The sequence below is a fragment of the Passer domesticus genome, chromosome 2 (genome assembly GCF_036417665.1).
Source record: "Passer domesticus isolate bPasDom1 chromosome 2, bPasDom1.hap1, whole genome shotgun sequence".
NCBI lineage: Eukaryota > Metazoa > Chordata > Aves > Passeriformes > Passeridae > Passer > Passer domesticus.
Window position 1 is genome coordinate 30678710 of NC_087475.1, and position 20818 is coordinate 30699527.

The 20818-nt window shown below is 40.9% G+C and overlaps 1 protein-coding gene across 9 annotated transcripts in view; it reads right to left on the reverse strand.

Annotated features, from left to right (window-relative positions):
* MAP4K4 (mitogen-activated protein kinase kinase kinase kinase 4) overlaps nt 1-20818 on the reverse strand; it is a 164604-nt gene that overhangs the window by 32926 nt on the left and 110860 nt on the right. For 7 of the 9 annotated variants that reach the window (XM_064408064.1, XM_064408063.1, XM_064408059.1 and 4 more), the window contains exons 7-15: nt 20164-20294; nt 17841-17895; nt 15478-15556; nt 13151-13326; nt 12409-12481; nt 11745-11955; nt 4312-4473; nt 2125-2211; nt 1236-1460 (exon numbers count right to left, since the gene is read on the reverse strand). In XM_064408064.1, coding sequence (XP_064264134.1) covers nt 1236-1460; nt 2125-2211; nt 4312-4473; nt 11745-11955; nt 12409-12481; nt 13151-13326; nt 15478-15556; nt 17841-17895; nt 20164-20294 — 1199 coding nt within the window. The remainder of the gene's footprint in view (nt 1-1235; nt 1461-2124; nt 2212-4311; nt 4474-11744; nt 11956-12408; nt 12482-13150; nt 13327-15477; nt 15557-17840; nt 17896-20163; nt 20295-20818) is intronic. The other 2 variants (XM_064408065.1, XM_064408060.1) reach the window with 1 other exon arrangement.

Sequence of the window (20818 nt, forward strand, 5' to 3'; positions counted from 1 at the left end):
AATCTTTTTAAGTTTCTCTCCTTTTCAGCTATGAAAGAAAAATGAAGCAGATACAGTTCTGCATCCCTCCAAATCCCAAACAGTATTCAGGCTGGACAGAAGTGCTAGACTGGCTATGCTTTCACTGAGGTGGGCCAAGAGCATGCAGAAAGGACAAGAGGGCTGATTCCATGTCTGCACCATCACAAACCAGACAAGTCTGAACTTCTTCCAAATAAGAAAGGCATCAGATACTCCAACCATCAAGCAGAATGGATGAGATAGGACAAACATGGTTTATTAAGAACTTGGACAGCAGCATCTAGAATAAAATGAGTTTGTGTCCACCAAGCCCAAACAACAGCACTTCAAAGACTAAGAGGCACTGCTGGATGAAGCTGAACCGAGAGCTATTTTATCATGTTTAGCAGGCCTAAATATATTTTCTGTTCTTGTTCCAAAATGTATTTACCTAGTTCCCACATGCAGCTGATGAATGCCTTTAAGAGCTTTGACTAACATTGCCCAGTCTGGTGGTTTGTGGGCAGTAAGGTGCTCAAGTGAAACACAAGAATAAGATCACTGAAAGAAAGCCAAATATACATCAAAGAGGCATTCACTTGCTTACCAATGTTACTCATGAAGACTCACTGAAAGGCACAGCACTTCAGATCAACTTTTAAGTGCCTGAAGTCCAAGAAGGCAGCACCACAGAGTTTCAGAAGAGCAAGACATGATCTCAGCAGAGAATACTTAATATTTCAAAAATGAAACTAATGAAATTCAGGTTTGTGTTCATGAGAAAGAAATTGTGAAAAGTGCAAGTTAAAACACCAAATGTGTACACATGTGCTGAGTGTTAACATCTATCATAGGTTTGTGCTTTCCAACTGCCTCTTAATTTCAAATCACCAGTACCTGCCAGACACACAGAGCACTGCACCAACACTTCCTAAGAAAACACATCTGATGAAGCACAGATAGAACTTCCTGACATGATACTTCCAAAACCAGGCCCCCTTAGTCTGCAGTCTTCCAGACCTTCTTTCCAACTTTTACACCTCAAAAAGTCTGAACTCCAGTGATTGTAGCAGAAGTTGCCCTAGGGCTTGAAAACCAGTAACCAACGGTTTAAAACATCCTGTCCCTTATGAGTGGTGCTTTGGCCTCCAACTATGCTGCAGCAGAATTCCAGTCATGCTGATGTCAGCAGGCAGAGAAGCAGTTAGCAGATCCTGCTCACCAGCAGGACTTACCTCACGTGCTCTTTCTGCAGGCTCATAGTGGGATTTTGGCTCAGGGGTGTGATAGCTTTGTTTATTTCTTTCTTGCTGCTGCTGCTGTTGCTGCTGCTGCTGTTGCTGCTGCTGCTGCCGCCTGTGATCGTGCTGCAGTGACAGGAGGTAGGCTTGCTCCTGCTGCAACTGGCGCTGGAGTCGCTCTGCCTGTCGGTGTTCCTCCATCTCTCGCCATCTGTATTCCTTTGAGAGAACGGGTGAGGAATTCAAGACATGACACTGACTGTATGGTGGACGTGTCCCTACCAATCCCATTAAAAATGCACCTTTCTGGTTGCTGTTGCTTTTTTGTTTGTTTGTTTATTTCATTGTTAATGTGTAACCAAGAGCTAAGTTAGACCCATATGACTTGTGTCTTATGTTGGGAAAGTCATGAGTGTACTGCTAAGCTTGACACGATTGGAGAATTATGACAAAACTGATTTTTATTAAAGGGAAAAAAAGAGTTGTTTATATTAAATCCAGTGTTAAGTTCATAAAACAATGATTTAGACCAACACTAGGCCATTGTATCCTGGGGTGGATTTACATATCATGTGTGCTTTTGATCTGCAACACAAGCACTCTAGTTCTTCACTGAATGCCAAGGTCTGTTCAGAAACTCGACCACCACACCAGAACTGTTCCACTTTAACATAAAGCCTCCTCTTATTGCCCAGAAAGCAGTGTGACCATACAGCACTTCTCATATGTGCCTGTCAGCCCACAACACTAGCATAAATGGCCTTTTAATCAAGCTCCTTTGTTGTCATACTGTCAGTGCAGCTGTGCCCGACTGAGGGAAGCCTAGGACTGGCTGGATAAATGGATCCTATAGCTACTGAACAAAACAGATACAGTGCTTTACCAGTAACATGGCCTGCTCCTGGAGCAGCTGCTGCTGTAGAATTTCCAAGTGCCGCTGCTCCTCTTCTAGCTGTCGCCTGATATACTCCTGTCACATAGAAATTACCCAGCAATAAATTTATTCAAAAGGAATGCATCAGAACCCCCTGGGTGGAACACCACACGCTACTTCCCCAGTTCAGCTTTAATGAGAAACTCACTTCAGGATGGATTAGTGCCTGCAGAACAATTTAGGAAGCCCTGCCTCCTGAGCACCAGATTTTGACCCCCTCTGTTCTGAAATTTGCACTCCTGCAAATGTTGCCGGCACAGGCCAGTGCTCATTTATGTATTTTGGAAGTGGTTTCAAGAAGCAGCAAAATGCACTTGAAGGTTTGGTAAGTTAAAACACAGCAAGTCTGACTCAACACAGCCAATACAAAGTCACATGCAAGTTGTATTAAACATTAGTGTGTTGCACTGGTGCGATGAACTGTTAGCAACAGCTAGAGCCAGGCATAGTGTAGGCAGAGCTGGAGCAAGCTCCCCCAAACGGGCTCTGCCAAGTGCAGTTGGGACCTGCCCTGCCGAGTCTCCCCTGCCGCCCTCACCAGAAGCCTCTCCTGAGCAAACACTGCCAGCCTTGCTGAATTATGCGATGGTTATGACACAAACAAACATCCACCAGGAAACAGAAATTAGACCAAACTCGCTTGCTCTTGCCATCTAGCCACCTCTTCACCTGCAGCCTCAACAGGTCAAGACATTTACCCTCGCTTCACCTATCCCCTAAAGAACTCAAACTCTGAAGCACCAAACCCAAGCTGGTAACATCCTATCATGCAATTAATGGAAGTATGTAACATGTGCATGCGCACACACACAAGCACACGCACACGTTTACAGTGTATGCATAAAGAAATTAATGGATCAGTGATACAGTGATGGGAGTTATAGAAGGTCTTGTGACAGACTGATGAGATACACCATACTGTTGTTACGCACATTGGCTGAGCCACAGTTTGAGTTAACAAAAATTCTAAGAGGGAACATGTCTTTTCTTCTAAAAAAAAAAAGAATAAAAATTCAGAGTGGTTCAGCTTGGCCACACCAATTAACCATTTGTCATTACTGGCACTGTGCGTAATTAGCATTTCAACAGTTTAAAAAGCAGCTGGGGGAATACCCGGTGTCTGCCCAAAAGCAAATTGCTATGCTGTAATTAGAGATTTTCCATATATTTATACCCACTGGTTAGTCTTCTCTCCTTTTGACTCAAGAATCTTTGAAACAGACACAAACACAATAAAATTTCCCGTAACACAATCATCAATCATCTCAATAGGAGTGAATTTATGTAAGAAAAAATTAAGGTATGTCAGGCCAAACCCAGCATTCCTGAAGTTAATGGGAAATTTACAATCAATCAGCCTCTAAGACAGAAGTTTTGGCCCTTTATTTGCAATCAGTATTTTGCAGTACATGCACAGTAAGTATTGCTCTGATTATCACCCTGATTGAAGTTATTAAAGGATTTTAAAACATGCAGATTTCATGCATAAATATAGCAGCTGAATTTCACAGTTTAACAAGTTTCTCAGTGGTACTTTCAATGTATTAAGTGCACACTGGCATAACTTAAGATATACTTGTTGCCTGAATGGGCATACGTTACTGATTTTAAACAGAGTAAGAGAGAGAAATTGCATATTGAAGTTTTAGGATGGAAAATCCTCTGCAGCTCAAAGATTCCATCTCCAATTCAGAGTATTCAAAGTTCATGCCAATGACCAGTTCTGGGTGCCAGAAGTTGATATGCAACAGAGCTGCCCTTCTCTTGGGAGGCCTTCTGAACAGGGGCATGTCCTGCAAGAACCACTGATCCAGCAAGACAAGCCTAGAAACAGTTTTCAGCCCCAGTAATGATTTTGCCAATTCTGGTGATTTTAGTCCAGCCCAGGGGCATGAGCTGAATTTAGAATGAGTACTGCAACAAGACTTCTTTTTTTGAGAGAATATAGAGGCTGCCAGAATTTTCCATAAAGCCCTACAATCCTATGTTAGTGCATTTGCTGTCAAAAACAACAAAGATGAAAGAGTTAGTGTTATGTTGCCTCTAAGCTGATTTAGGCTTACTACTTTTTAAAAAATTAAATTAGAACTTAGAAGAAACAAACCTATTGCACATATATCTGTATCATGGACTCACCTGCTCCCTTTCTACCCTTCTCTTTTCCTCCTCTGCTCTTCTTCTCTCTTCTTCCTCCTTACGCCTCCTCTCCATTTCTTCCAGACGTCTTTTTTCCTCCTGTTCTCTCCGCCTTTGCTCACGCTCTTGTTGCCTTCGAGCTTCCCTTTCTCTTCTTTGTTGCTGCAAAAAGGGAAAAGAAACCACAGAGTTTTACTTTTGTTGTTATCAAAGAAAGAGGTGGGGTTGTTTTCTATGGTGAAGAGCGGGATTTACCAGGACTAGCAAGCTCTGCAACTGAGTGACAAAACAGTTTATGCAAGTGTTCCACCAGGAAACTAAACTCATACCCAGCACACATCTAGCCCTAAAAGCAGCCTCACTTAGACTCTCTGGTTTCTTCATGCACACATACAAGTCATGTACCATATTCCTGATGACAACTGAGGTGTGGAAACTCACTCCTCTCTTCAAGAAAGGCTAACACAAACCCCAATCCTCAAACAACTGTTGAACTCAGAGATGACAACTTTCTTGACATCAACAATCTACTTGTTGCCAAAAGGGAATGATAATCCTACTAAATCAGCTAACTCAAATGACAACTATCTGAACTTTCTGTAAGTAGCTTGTCTCTTAAAACATTTGACCTGCTAAGAATTTTGTAGTGTTGGCCCAACAATCAAGCTTAATTTAATGCACTGCCCAAAAGAGAGAAGGAAGGCTGGCCAACAGCACCTCAGCTCCTCCCAAAACATCAAATGCACTTATATGTAAAAGAGAAAAAGCAGCTAAGTAAGATTTACATTTACATAGATAAGCTTCCACACATGAGCCAAACACAAACGGGTGCTGATTAGGTCTGCTCAAGTCTGAAAAAAAAAACTGGAAAACAGCTCTAGAAAGCATGAACTGACTCATTTATGTCTATGGAGCACCACATATGACTTCAGAGAAGACATTTTAAATGCCCATGTAGTCGTGACCAATTCTTCCTGCACTTCAGTATAAGCATCCAGTTACTCCACCTACCTCGAAATCCCAGGCAGCCTCCCACAACTGCCTAAGTGTCAAAAGACCCAGCTGTCTCCTGTTCAACCATCAACTGGGAATATCACTACATTTACTTTCCTTATAGGCTTCTATAATATGCTAAAAAATATGGAAGAAATTTCAGTCAAAAAATAGCACGCATAAATTTAATCCCAAGAACAAAAATTAAAACTTGCATTGGTTCTTCCTTACCAAATTTATGTTCTATCCCAAATTTCTGTTGAAGCAAAGCTGTCACAGATTTGCCTATCTTAAGGCACTTCAAGTAGTCCAGCAAGAAAGAGCACTCACACTAAGCTTTACTTTGGGTTCACAAATCCAGTTACTGGTGTGAGTTTCATAGTTGTGCTCAACTGAAAAAGCAAAGGCCGATCTACACTTGCTGTGTAACTTTGTGGAATGAGCTTTCTCTGCTTGGAACATTTTCCTGCATTGCTATGAAGGAACTGAAATATCAACAGCCTTTTCATCTTCTGGAATCTACTCTGACGTGACAGTGGAGAATACTAGGGGGAAAAAAGATGGTTCTTGGCTTTTCCGAGCTTTTCTACCAAGAAAAATTGTGGATGTCCCATCCCTGGCAGTGTTCAAGGCTAGGCTGGATGGGCCTTTGAGCACTGAAAGGTGTCCCCTGGCCATGGCAGGGAAGATGGAAAAGGATGGTTTTTAAAGGTTTGTCCTACACAAACTATTCTGTGAGTCCATCTATTAGCAGCACTGAAATAATACAGGCTGCTTTCCAATTCTCTTTCATTAACTACAGTTTGGGGGAAGATGTGACTTTCCTGGAGACCACTCTGGAAATACACCCACACTGTAACTATCATGCCCTCTTTCCTGGCCCACAGCATCATCCTGGGTTCACCACCACCTTCCTGTGCCACAAGACATAAACTCTTTTATCCCCCACACTTTATTTTTGTATCTTCTCAGAAACACAGCTTCCTTGCTCTTGCATCTCTTCTAACTAAATCCATTTACCAGCCTTTTCACTCGTGCTTAAGCCAGCTCTCCTCAATGAATGTAGATATAAAAATAGCAAAAGCGCTGCAAGGCAGCTACGGCACGCGGTGCGTTTCATAGGTTTCACTGCTTCCCCTCCCTCATTTTTTAAGCACTGTAAAAGGATTAAGTAGGCACTTTTATTTCTGAATATATGCCTCAGTGTCAAGCAATTTCTACATTTAAGTCAATATATTCAGGTCCTTCTTGGCTAATCAAGTCTGACAGGCTTTTGTTTAAGAAAACTAAGACGTGAAGTACAATAATTCTGCTGCCTTGAGCATGCAAGAGACAGCACACTGCTGACTGGTTAATAAATTATGCACATTTATCAACTCAAACAATATTGTGTTGACATTGTTAAGTGGATATATAACAGATCTCAGGATGGCATCACTCTCACCACAAGGAAGATGGGCAAATTCATCACTTCTTGAATTAATTCAGAAGTATTCAGCGATAATTATAAATAACTGAACTTAACATGAGGAAAAATAAGCTACAAACTGATTAAGAGAGCCGGTTTCCCATGGCAGCACAAAGTAAACAAAATCAACTGTCAAAATATGAGATTTTTAATGAAACCTTGATGCAGATATCTAACTCAGCACATCAGTAGATATTTATTACCCAGCAAAGGAATAGGGGGAAAATGGATTTAAGACAAATCTCACAAATGTACTACTGTCTATGTGCCAAAGTAGGCAGGGAGATCAGGTTTCTCAGCATCACTTCCACTTTCCCATCAGACACTGCCTCAGCCTCCTGCCAGGCGAGTGGGAAGGGAGGTACCCAGCACTGCAGGAGCTTGCACAACACACTGCATGATCCCCTTATTCCCAGCCCTAGAAGTAAAATAAAGGTCTCGCTTCCTTTGCACATGGTCTTTGAAATCTTTGCATCAAACCAGTGGTCACTAATGAAGTAGAATTTACTTTTAACATCCCCAGGGAGTGGAAACCTACAGTGACAACCATCTCGTGGGTCCTAGTCCACATCTTGTCAAAGCAATGCCAAAATTGTTTGGTAGCAAGTTGAGTTGACCCAACCTGGCTTCAGAGCCAGCCCTATAGCTGACCTTGCATCCATCTGTTGGCACAAGGTTACCTTTCTGACTGGCTCTAGCAACTCTTCCATGGGGACACCAAAACCTGATCACTGTGTGGCTTAGGCCTGCCCACAGGATAGGAGTGGGAGAGGGAAAACCATTAGTTAAAATCGATGTCATATTTCTACATATAAAAATTTGCCTTCTAAATTTAGTTTGTCTGATTGTCACATACTGTAATTTTTGGTCCAAGAAACAGCAGGTATAGATCTAGATTCCTGAACTTACAGATGCATATCCAGATCTTCTAAAGTTGGTATGGTATTAACAACTTTCTTGCACACGTCAGATGAAAAGCTTATTTCCAAGAAGCAAACTGTTAGCCAGAAAATAAGGCAAGAACTCTTCAAAGAAATGTGAAACATGCCAAAACAGAATTTTGACAGAGCCCATATTGCCCCAAATTACTGCATTTCACAAAATGGGCATTTACTATGCAAACAACATTTTAAAAACCCACAAAGAAAATACAGTGTCAATACCCTGGCTCCTTATCTGGGTTTAGGCTGCAATACTGATGATCCCATAATGGAACCTGACATCTCCAAACTGGAAGTCCATGCAGTAGAGCACAATTTACCAGGAGGGGGCAATGCAACTACACATGCAGTTCGTCTATACCAACGAATTCAGGCCTTCGTTCCTATAGTGAAATGCTCAAGATAGATACAGATCCTTTAATTTTAAATTCCTAAAATACTATTACTGTGTCTCGTATTCAGAAGAAGATTGATGATACCTATATTAATTACATCTTTCACAAATAATTAGGTAGCCTGGTATCAGCTTAGAAAGAGAATTGGCAAGATTAATAAAGAGATTTTTGCTTTGTCCACACTAGAGATAAACCAGAAGTAGAACTTCTTACTCAGTACCAATCCAAGATGCAAGCAATTCAAATTAAGTAGATAAGAATAAGCTCCCCTGCTGTAAAAGAAATAAAGCCCTGACAAAAATTGCCTGCAGATACACCTACATTAGCATCTTGGTTCAGATCAGGAGTGCTCTTTTGAAGTGAATCATCCAAACATCTCCACGTATCCAGTTTTGTTTCGTATTCTGAAGATGTCTTGGAGTGCCAACCACGCCTTTTGGATGAAATTAAAAAGGCTGATGCACTCCAACCACAAGCAGGCACAGAGTCTAGACCTCAGCCAGTCCAAAGGAATTCCTGCTGTCTTTAAACACATGAAGTCTTCAGGTCCTCAGCACCTTAATTATTGTGCTCCACAATCTGCTTCTACAGGACTGTACTACTTGCCAGTGTAGCTATAACCTACCACTTCAAACACATCCATCTTAGGTTCTCATAACCAGGGACAGAGACACCATTTAATGAAGCTATCCTGAAATGTAGAGGTCCACAGAGAATGGGATTCCACCACAGCCAATTCTTAGCTTCCTGAGCCAGACTCAGTTTTGCAAAGCACAAATTCAAATGGCAAGCAGTTGTCTCCATGTTGCTGAATAGAACCACAGAATCCCATTAAAACAGCCAGGAATGGATCAGATTTCTTGTTTAAACTATCTAAACACCTACACAGTTGACAGTCTTTATATACCTTTTAAATGAGGGTTGGGGATGAGATAAAATCCCAGTCGCAAAATTCTCACGTAATTTTCTGTAGTTTGACCACACGTCATTTTCACCTCCTTAGTAAGACACAAACTACAAGATTCCTGCAAAAACTTTTAGAAGTCACCTATATGCCTTTTAAAAAGTAATCTTTTCTCTAATACTGCTGAGAATTAGAGTTTTTGGCAGATGTCCTAAACACCGTTCCTTTTACAGTCTCGGTCAAAACTGTCTAGGCTCTGTGCCAGCATTGTAAGAACAAGCCCTCAATTTTAATTTAGGAAGTGGGGAGGGGGGGAAGTATATGCAACTTGTTCAGGAAGATTATCTAATGCATAAAATTCTACCAAAGAATATTAAATAGGTATATGCATACATACTTTACACAAGCAAAAATTACAAGACAGCAAGTCTGGTAAAAATATCAACGCATTTATGAACACCCTGAGCTTCAATGCCTGACACTAATCTTGACTCCCATTATCAAGCTCCTCATTGTTTACTGGCTTCATCAAAACAGGGGGGGTGAGTTAAGGACAAAGTGACAACATTTCAATATTTTGGCCTTCAATTGTGTCACAACACTGATGTTTATCTAAATTTGTGTCTACTACCCTTCCCCCATCTGAAAGAGCTTGTTTTGGCTGCTGTTTTGTTAAAAACCACTTGGGATCATACATTTTTCCACCACAAGATCCAATTAACTAAGTGGGATTTTTTTGAAAGCTAAATGTGAGTCTTTTATTTTAATGCACTTGATGAACAATATGCCTACACACTTACAAAAGGTAACTTTTTTAACTCACCTATTTTGTAACTCCTTCCTATTTATGCCTCCAAGGAACCAGGCAGAGGTTACAGACCCATGTAAGGTCAAAAGCTTTGATCTTACAAATTTTACATGTTTTACTGTGCAACCTTATTCAGTAATACAATCTACATTACATGCCGTCTTGTGGTTGTGGAAGCTGTCAGTTTTATTTTGGATTTTAAAAAGCAGGACTGATTAAACATAACTTTCAGGTAACTGCCTTTTCTTACTACTTGCTCATTCTGTTATAACTGCAACATCCTCAAAAAGTTCCACCCACGCAGAGAAAATGGTGCATTGCTTTGTTTCCACTACTAGCAGCAGCAGCTCCTTTATTTTAAAAAGAAAATCCAGATTTTAAGAGTTGCACTGATTACTAAAGTTAAATGACCTAGATAATTTAATTGTAATCCTCTTCCTCAACAAAAAATACTGCCTGCAGAACCTTAGAGATTAAAGGGGCATTTAAAAGAAATCATTGACTCCCATACTAAGAAAAATTTAAGCGGTTAAGCAGTAGCTAAACTTTTGCCCATCTTTGACAATATCAATCTTTTATTTTTGTATTTTTCTAGTATATTTTTTATTACTTACTCCCCCCACAAACAGTCTAAAAACAGTTGGAGGTGCTATGAGGTTTATCTTGGCATTCTTTAATGGGTGGGGAAGAAACAGAAGAGAAATGGGGTTTATATGCCTTTCCCTCATCCCTCCTTATGGATTCTTGTGTGGCTGAATCTTAGCTACCAATCCCTCCTTATAGCAGCACTAAACTCATTTGCACTTTGGAAAAGAGGGATAAGGAGCATAATGTGACCTGGAAAGGTATTTGGAACTTTGTATTACTTGTTATGCAAACAGGTCACGGGATGCAAATCAACATTTGGTCCTGGTTGCATCCTCATTAAACGTTACCAGGATTTGGAAAACCAGACTGGGTGTAGTTTTTCCATCACTGCTAAGTGAAAGGTTGAAACAGACTCAAGCAAGAGGTCATTTAAGGACAACTGGAATTTGACCCTGCACTTCCTGAAGAGCCAGAGCATTGGTTTCACTTCAACTCTGTGTCACATCCAGCTCTGGCCTAAAGTGCTGTTTTGAAAGCCTCCTGCTTCTGAGGCTTATGTTGCATATTCCATCTACATATATATATATATATATAAATGCACACGAGATCTTAGGAGGTGAAAAGTATGACAGAACAATATTGTCCACATACATTCACTTTCTTTTATCTTCCAGTACTGTACAGAAATTGCATACTTACTCTACCACAGAAGTATGATTTATATATTTGTAATTCCTGCAGAATTATAATTTTAACACTGATCTACAAAACATATTTATAGAACTACCTCTAAAGCCCCCTTCCAATCCAAATCATTCTATTATTTTATGATCTAGGTGGCTTTTAATCACTAAGCTACTGTGCATGAGAGAATAATACATTAAAAAACAGGCTTCCATCTACCATGAATGAGTGCCAAACACATATGTTTGAGAAATGGAAATCTGAAAAATATTAAGGCCCCCAAAACAGTACTCTTGAGAGAAAAATCCACCTGGGAATAATTTATGTCTCCTCTTCTGTCTACCTAAGCCTAGAGAGAGACCAAGAAACAGCCTCTTCCACAAAAAACGCCTTCAAACAACCCCACTCTGGCTCCTGTTGTCTTCACAGGAGCTGCTGGATATTCAAATGCTCCGGAAGACGTCTTATATTCAAGTAGCCAAGCATGGATTTAAGTGCTTTGCTCTACATTTACAGGTGGATTTTTACATGCTATTTTCCTTCCTGAGATATCCTGGGGCTACAAGGAATTCTTTTTTAATGGGTGCAGGAATGGGAAACAAGAGGGGGAGAGAGGCTTCTGCCCCCACAAAATCCAGTCTCCTGTTTCTACCTCTTCTAGCCGCCTCCTCTGCTCCTTCTGCTGCTCGATGCGTTTCTGCCTCTCTGCCAGCAGCTGCCTCTTGTACTCCTCCTGCTCACGGAGCTGCTGCTCCTGCAGCAGCTGCTGTCTCCGAAGGGCCTCAGACCGTTCCTTGTTTTCCTGCTGCAGCCTCAGGAAATCACGTCGGAGGGTTGATTCTCCAGGCACATTGACAATGGAACTGCAACAAGAGGAAGCTAAAGCCTTCTGTATGATAAAGCCTGATGGGCCATTAAACACCTTTGCCAAAGCAGGGGAACATTAATAAAATATATCATGATGTTAAAGTTTAATCTTGTTTCTTCTGGAGCAAAGACACTGGATGTATGTCAAATGCAAGCCCTCACTGGAAGGCGTGAAATGAGGCCAAGCAAAGTAAGGGCACATGCTAACACTGTGGAGACCCTGATCAATCATACTTGCCACATATCTCCATCCAGAGCTTGTTTGCTGTAAGTCATAGGAAGGGGAGCTTTCAAACTTTTAACAGTCACAGCATAGGTATTCAAACCTTTTGAGTGGTTTGTACATTTGCTTAATAAGAGACAAAAATTTAGCATGCTGATTTATAATCACAGATCTTTAGACTTACTTGGCATGGACTGCCCAAAGCCATCCCAAAAGCAATTATTACCTTGGCTCTCCTTCTTGTTCAGGCACTTCCTCCTCCTCTTCCTCACTTCCACTATATTCATACTCCGTCTCATCTAACAGGAAAGAAACAAAGGCTTGGATAGTACTTTAATTTTAGGGCAATGGGGAATTGCAGTAGCACCTCAGCAAACCAGCTCCTGTCCCCTTCAGTGGAAAGATCTATCACAGACCCTAGAACTCATTCTATATATACAAGCTCATCTTCCCAGTGGCACAGTGGTTTGGAGAAGACTTCCAGCAAACTCCCTGAACAACACCAGGTTTTACATGTAAGACAAGACACCTGGAGAACTTCAGCACCACCTGAAAAAGGAGAAAAGTCTGCCCAGAACATTTGCTTCACAGCTCTTGTGATGGGTTATTTCCTGTGAGTCTGATTTATGGCATCATTCCAGGAAATTAATCTACCACAGACTAAAGAAGGGAAAGGCATATATGACAATATCCTCCTAAATACTGTTTAATGCTTGTATGGAAGAGCCAGTGGCAGCAAGTGAGCAAATTTAATCTATCAGAAAATACAGCAGTTGAAAGTTATACTTTTTCTGTAAAGGACAGAACAAAACAGAGCCTTCTGATAGCCAAACTATGAATTAAAAAAAAACCTTTTAAGGATTTGGGCTATAGGAGCTTCTCTTGGGGTGGGTACTTAGAATACAAAGCAGGACACATATATGCATTTTTGACAAGTGGCAAAGACTTGGTTTTTAGAAGCTGCATACCTTTTTCTCCTCTCTTCTTCCTGGTCCTGTCTATATGGTCCTTAAGCTGGATTCGGACTTGCCTTTCATTTGGCTGGTCACGTATAAAGGGATGTTTCAACAGTTGCTCTGTAGAAGGTCGCTGCATGTAATTCTTCACTAGACAACCTTCTATAAAGCTGAAAAACTTTTTCGACCTGAGAAAGCAGGAAGGGGAAAAAAAGGCAAAATATGAGAGGTAAAACTCAGCTGAAACATTTTTCCTGTCCCTCCTCAAATTCTTTTGCTCCAAGAGCATCATGTCCTAGAGAACAGCACAAGTGCTGCTTGCAAGTGTACCTCCTAAACAGATCTGAGTGTGTTCCAGCTGAGCACTGGGCTGGAGTGACACAGAGCTGGAGGGACACAGGGTGACATGAACATTCTTGGAGCACTCAGGCACAGCCTCACTCTGTGCGCCCTCTTTCAGAGGGATAACTGCTCTGAAAGTCAGGATCTATGAGTGAGGTAAATCATGTAAACCCAGCCTAGCTGCTTCTGGATCAGAGCTGGATAGAATCCAGCCTGCTTGGAGCAGAGGCAGGGCAGCTCTGGTGTACCTCCACCTACCCATGCTACAGACAGCCATACACAAAGTCAGGAGAACTGTGTCTGCCATTCTCCTGCCACAAGCAGCACCACACTGCTTTTGCATGCACCTGGGCTCACAGACTTAGATCTGCCAGAATTTAAGATTATGTTATCTTTTACCTTAAGACTCACACACAAAAAAAAATTTACAGAACTAGAGGTGGGTGTTGGTCAGTGTTGTCTGTTCAACACAGGCACTTTGAGTCTCTGATGTAATTTAAGGGCATGAGCTAAACTAAACCCCTCCGGCACACAGCATAAACTGACAGGGTATGGGAGTTAGCTAAGCCGAAGCACCACCTTTCCAAAATGTGCACTTCATTTTAACTCTTCAAAGGGGATCTCTCCAGAAAGAAGTCACCAAACAAGCTACCTGCCAAAATCCAATTGTGGAAATACTCAAAACTGCAATGAGGCACTGGAACAGGCTGCCCAGAGAAGTTGTGGATGCCCCATCCCTGGAAGCATGCAATGCCAGGTTGGATGGGTTTCTGAGCTACTTGAACTAGTGGATGGCATCCCTGTCCATGGCAGGGCTTGGAACTAGATGATCTTTAAGGTTCCAACCCAAGCCGTTCCATGACGGCTCTATGAGTTGATTCTACAACTTTGTCACCATTTGGCCTATCTTCTCATAACCTGCAACTGAGCATTCTATCCAAACAGCTGAGTGACAGCAACACTGCCTTGGACCAGAGCTGCTTTTTAACTGGTACGTGCTCTCAACCTGCTGCAGTGCTTGGAGAGCAAACATCCTCACCACATGCTTAAGAGGAAAAACAATTATTTCCATCCATCAATTCACTTCCCTACTGTAATAAAAAAAGCTGAATCCAACGTAACTTGGAGGTTCAGATTTTTTTATTCCTCACACCTAGAATGTTATTTCACATAAAAACGTCAATGAATGGCTAATGCAAATGGCACATATGCATCTCTATTTCCTTAATATATGCAGAAGACAAGTAAGAGAGAGCAATGCCTTGACAGTATACAAGTGCATAAATAAGTCAATCCAGGTAAAGACCAAGCCCAGCAAGCAAGCCATGTTTATACTATGTTGATATTGAATACACAGTCCAATCACTTCTTTATTTTGACAGGATCACACAGCATCCCATGATCACATTCCATTGATAAGAAACCTCTTTCTACAGAGTATTTGTGTTTCATATGCGCCAGTTGTAACCAGTAACTGGGAGGAAATCCTCTGATACTAAAGGATTCATCTCAGCTGGCAAGAAGCAGGCACTCAATTCCAACCGTTTACAATAATTATAGTAAAAGCCTTCATTAGTTTTAATAGCTCCTTTCTATTTAGCAACTAGAACACCATAGCACTGTTCTGTTTCTGTGTTATGATACATCTGAGAAAACATACTGCATATTAAGAGTGCTACACAAGTTTATATTTGAAAACATGGATCCATTTGTCCCCTTAATACAGATGCTGCTCTGCCCAAAAAAAAAAAAAAAAAAAAAAAAAAAAGGCAAAAACCTTGGTATTTATTTTCACACAATTTGAGATGGAATTTCTCTGGGACAAAGAGAACTAAATAATGCAAGCATTTTATTTCATCCTTTGATTCAGAGGCACAAAAGACAACAGAGATTTTGCTAACTTAAATTGCTTTACAGTTCTGTGGAAGGGGTAACAAAACTGTATGCGATATGAGAAAACTTCACACTACACAAAGCAAGATATAATTAATACATACCATTTCTTGGATTTTAACCGTGGGGGAGGGTTCCTGGGTATCAGAAAGAGTGCCCTCATGGGGTGCATGTCACAAAGTGCTGAAGGGAAGAAAACAAAACCAAACAGAGACATAGAGACACTGGTTTAGTATCTCTCTGTCAATGCCATGACTTCAGCTTCCACAACCACTCCCACCATCCCAAACATCCATGCAGCAGGCACAGACAGCAACACAGCTAAATGGAATTAGCCCAGAATGACAACAATTCCATAGCTCAGTGTGCCAATGGCAGCCCAAAAAGAGAAAGAGGTCAAAGCAGAATCAACCAAGATAGGAACACCTGAGCATAGCCCTGCTCCAGCCCCAAGTCATCTGACTTACTTTCTGGTCAATAAAACAGTGGGAGATGATGATGGTGGAAGGGAACAATGAGAATATAATACAATATTCCCTCTACCTGCCCTTCTCTCCCATTATTGAGGGTGTTTAATTTTTACTCTCCACGCCCGGATATTTTTGTACTTCAAGGCATGACAGTTTTGAAGCATGGGAGGGTCTGTATCACTCAAAAGGATTGCCTGCAGAACTTAAACGCAAACCCGTAACTTTTGTCAGTGGACATTTAGTGGGAATCCAGGATCAATGTTGGACAGCTTTTCCTCCTATGCCATAGCAAAGCAACATAGCAGAGGCAACAGAGGGAAACAAGGGAGCAGGCACAGAGGCAGCCCAAGAAAGGTCTCTAGGAGCAATGTTCTAACCATCCTCCTATGCCTGATCTCTTACACCTTCAGTCTCAGCCTGAGTGATCACTGCAGGATGAGGTGACATTTACCACAATTCAGGAGAAACAGACTGATGGGAAGAGAATTCAGTTATAAGGGGCATCAGTCTTGGCAAAGAAGCCCCTTGGATGCCTATGGATCCCTGCAGACCACCACAGAGTCCACAGAGATGGACTCTTCAGCTGCCACTGCAGGAGCAGGCAGTACATGTACCAGAGGGCAAGAGCTGTTCAGCACTTAGAGAGGATCTTTGCTAACTTCTTAAATGCTACTCTTGTGCTTTTACACAAAGAAGGGCCAAGCTCTGTTTGGTTTAGAAATGAACAAAATATTATTGTCCAGTCCTAGGCAACCCAATACACTGAACAAAAAGGTATGGCAAAAAACTTGTAGCTCACTTAATGCAGTGCTGGTTGAAGTGTCCTGGGAGCAGCTCTCACTTGGACATTCATGCAAATGTGCAATTAGGAAGGAAAAGGAAAACAACCCCAAACTATGAGGCCTCCTAAAACATTAATCAACACATGACCATTGTGCTTTGACTTTTAAATCTTGCATTAAAGTCAATAACAACAACAAGAAAATCAGGCAGCAGCTACAACTAAATGACCAATTTTTAGATGGGAAATATTAATATTTTATTTTGACAAGATTATTTCAGACATTTCAAGCTGCACTGTGTTGTGGTCATGGATTTCTATGTGCAAAAAAAATTAACTTCCTCTTAGGTATCTTAGGCTCTTATTTTTTAAATACAGAGCTCCAGCTGAGGGTGAGAGTAAGTATATTTGTAAGATCAATATTCATAAATTAAAATTTTATAAAAATTATCATTAAAAGTCAAAACACCATGCCTAACTTCTTCTTTTTTCAAAGGTTTCTGTCCTCCTCACACATCTGCTGTTTGCCTTTATATTCTGAAAGAACTATGTGAAAGGAAAAGAGCCTATTAAAAAGTTGGGTATTTTTGGTTTCCAGGTTTTCCTCTCATATCCAAACTAACTGATAATGATCCCTGTTTGTGAATACCTAAGTTCAGTGCTTTGTCCTGAAGAAGGATTTACAGTTTAAGCCATGTCACTGCTAAGGAAGATTAACACCACCCACTGATGAGTGGAAACAAAAGGAGATGCAATGTTAGCGTTATCCAGACTGACAGAAAGCCAACACAGAAATAGCTGCTACAAATGCTTTTTTCATTAAGAGTTGTTCCCTCAAGGCCCCACTGACCCTCTCCCCAGCTGAGGTTTCAGTATTCCAGACCAGTCCATAGACAAAGTGGGACACAACTCCAAAACACAATATACTACCAATAGGAAGGAAGTCAGACACTCGATTAGCTTCCAAATATTCCTGCTATAGAAATCAAATTACTGCAGTCTGTACTGTAGTGTTTAAACACAACCCTATCTTTATCAAAAGCATTGCTATTTATGGGATTTTATATTTATAGAGCAGGCAAAACCAAAGAGAACAGAAATAACATGGGGATATTTTCAGAAACCTCAAAACTAGGCTCAGATTACAACCAGCATCACCCAAGTATACGTTTCAGCCTTAAAACGAGCCCAGTGGAGAAGCACAGGGATCACTTACGGGGAGCTCCTTCTGCCATCTCTATGGCCGTAATGCCGCATGACCAAAGGTCACTCTGCAGAAAAACAGAGACACCATATGTTAGTAGGTGGATTTACCCATTCACACAGTAAGAGGGTACTATTTAGAGAGGCCCTGTAGGTGAGGCTGAAACCAAATACCATGGCTATTTAAATAATATAAGCCTCTTTTATCTTGTAACTGTATCATAAAATCCTACTTTTCACGTAATACTTATGTACATGCAGAAACACACGCACGTATTCCGAGTGAGCAAACAACCCTTTCCAACAGCACATAAAAATACACTCACATTATGGCAATGGGAAATACATCTGCCAGAAATCTAAGCCTATGAAACAACAGAATTTTCAATATTCCCTTGTCAACAAAGAACAGAAAAAAGGCATTCCCAGGGTGTGTAGAGATGCAGTTATAAAAGCAAAAGCTCAGCTCAAACTTAAAGCGGCCAGACTTGTTGAAAACTGCAATAAAGGGCTCTTCAGGTACGTAAACAAACAAGCAAGAACAAAAGGAAAATACAGGCCCACTGAAAGGAGAGGTGAATTAGTCACTAACACCACTGAAAAGGCAGAGGTTCCCAAAACTTACACCTCTGTCTTTACCACAGGCTCCAAAAATTTACACCTCTGTCTTTACCACAGGCATTACTTACAGCCAAAGCCAACATTCCTCCCCAACACCTCAGCTTTGCTTAAAACACTACAGAAAAAGAGCCCTTCAGTGGCAGCATTTCAAGGTACCACCTCTGGCCAGCACATCTGACTCGGGAGAGACCAAGCAAGAGCCAGGAAGATCAAACACAGGGAAGAGATGGAGGAGTCCTGGCAAGGAACCAACTTCAGAGAGTGACACAGCTTAATGGGCAAAATATCGGAGGAGACTGCTGTGAAAGAGAGCTGTTCTTGAACAGAGCAGTCTTCATTTCTGGTCATAATTGTGATTTTTTTTTTAAATTACTTTAATGAGCAAATAAGCTCTTCATGCACTACAAGCAGAGAAACATTTCTAAAGATCATATTTCAGACCCAGCAAGGCACTCTTCTCTTAGTCAAATGCAGCCATCTAAGCTAAAGTGCACATCCTCGTGATCTTAGAGAATCTTTGAAACATTAATTTTTTGTGAGCAATCACCCTAGAGACTCCAACAGGAACAATAAACAGGTGTTTTCAGAGGACAGAGGAGTTCTTTTTCACATCACTACTGCATTAATAAATATTCCGGGGCGTTTTTCTGCTTTATTAAATCCTTTAATAGTGAACCTTCCTTAATAATAATAACAACTCTATCTGGAAAGATGTAAAACATTAGCTTTAGTACAATGAGATGCTGAATGTAAAAAGTAATTAAATCAAGAGAAATAGGATCAATCTGATCAATCTTAGTCAAAATGTACAAAAACACCAATTCAAATAATCTGGGTGTTTTACAAAGATATAGACACACACAAATAGCTAACACTATCAGTCTCAGCAAAGTGATATATATAATTGATATTCAGCTCTATAATTTTTGTAAGACCTTAATCCCTGGCTTTCTGATATCCTTGTTGCCCTTGGTTAAGGTTGGAACAATGTGTAGAGATTTCTTACAAAGCACATTTTTACATTTTTTCTTTCCTTGTGCTCTCATTAAAGTCAGCTGACAGGAACTTTCAAGATTACAGTATGCTTTCACTAGATATATTTAACTTTAAATACCTATACCTAATATTCTTAAGGGTAGTGCAAATACCATCAAGCCAATTATGGTTTTGCAGTAATTACATCCTTGGTTTGCAGCAAGCTACGTAAAGAATGACCTTTGTTAAGAAAAGTTGTGATGGATAAATTTCTATCAAAAAAATCATGTATCTGTATCCTGGAATCAGAAGTAGTTTCAAGAGTTCCTTCTGTACTTCAGTGGCTCTCCAGACGGTGGTTCTATTTAAGGCAGCATCCAAAATGTATTGTTCTGGGTTACCACAATAACTGGGACATAGTGTAACACAATTTAAAGTACAACCATTATGCAAATCAAGAACAGAAGCATTTCCAGGTAAACTCTTTTTTGCCTTCTCTAAGCACCTACAGCACCCTGAAGTCCTGTATTTACATCTCAAAAGTACAATAATACAAGCACAGAAACTGTTAAAGGTCACAATTTGATGGTATCCTTACCTTTACTTTGGTAAAAAGATTGCAACTACACAAAACAGTTATTACTCCTACAAAGCATAAGAAGTCTCAAAAACTGCACAGCCCACGGACATTTATATTGCAAGTGTATGTTTTGGGTTTTCCCTTTGAACAGGACCCTTACTCTGTAATCATACGTAGCATCTGGATTCTCATCACAGGCAATAACTTCTGGAGCCATCCAGTATGGAGTCCCAATGAAAGTGTTTCTCCTGCCAACTGTCCTGTCCAGCTGAGCGCTCACACCAAAATCCACTGTGGGTGGGAAAAGAGTAAAATGAAATAAGAGGGGGGAAATCACACAATGATTACTTTTGCAAAGTGATTTGAAAATAAAGCCCTGTAGACATCCCACATGGGAAGACCATTCTGAAGAGAAATGAGATGGTTAATGCTGAGGCAAGTGAGCCCTCATGGTTCACACACAATGTGCTTGGGCACAAGTGTCATGGGACACATCAGCACACAATCACCTCTCCTGTAGCCCTCACTGGTGTGCCTGGACAGGAGGGAGAGCCCAGCTCCAGAAGTACTGCCTGGGAGGCTGAGAAAGGGCTGTTTAGTCCCTTCCCACATGGCGAAGCCGAGCACCTTTGCCTATACAAAAAACAGCCACTTCCCAAAGGCACCTCTCATGTTATGAGAAAATGGCATGCATAAACACGTCCCTTTCAGTTCACCACTTTTTCTGCTCTAAAACTGGACAGCAGAAATAATCTGTTGTTCAGCGAGCTGCTCTCTGCTTTAATGCACAGAGCAGAAACATCAATGAGAGCAAA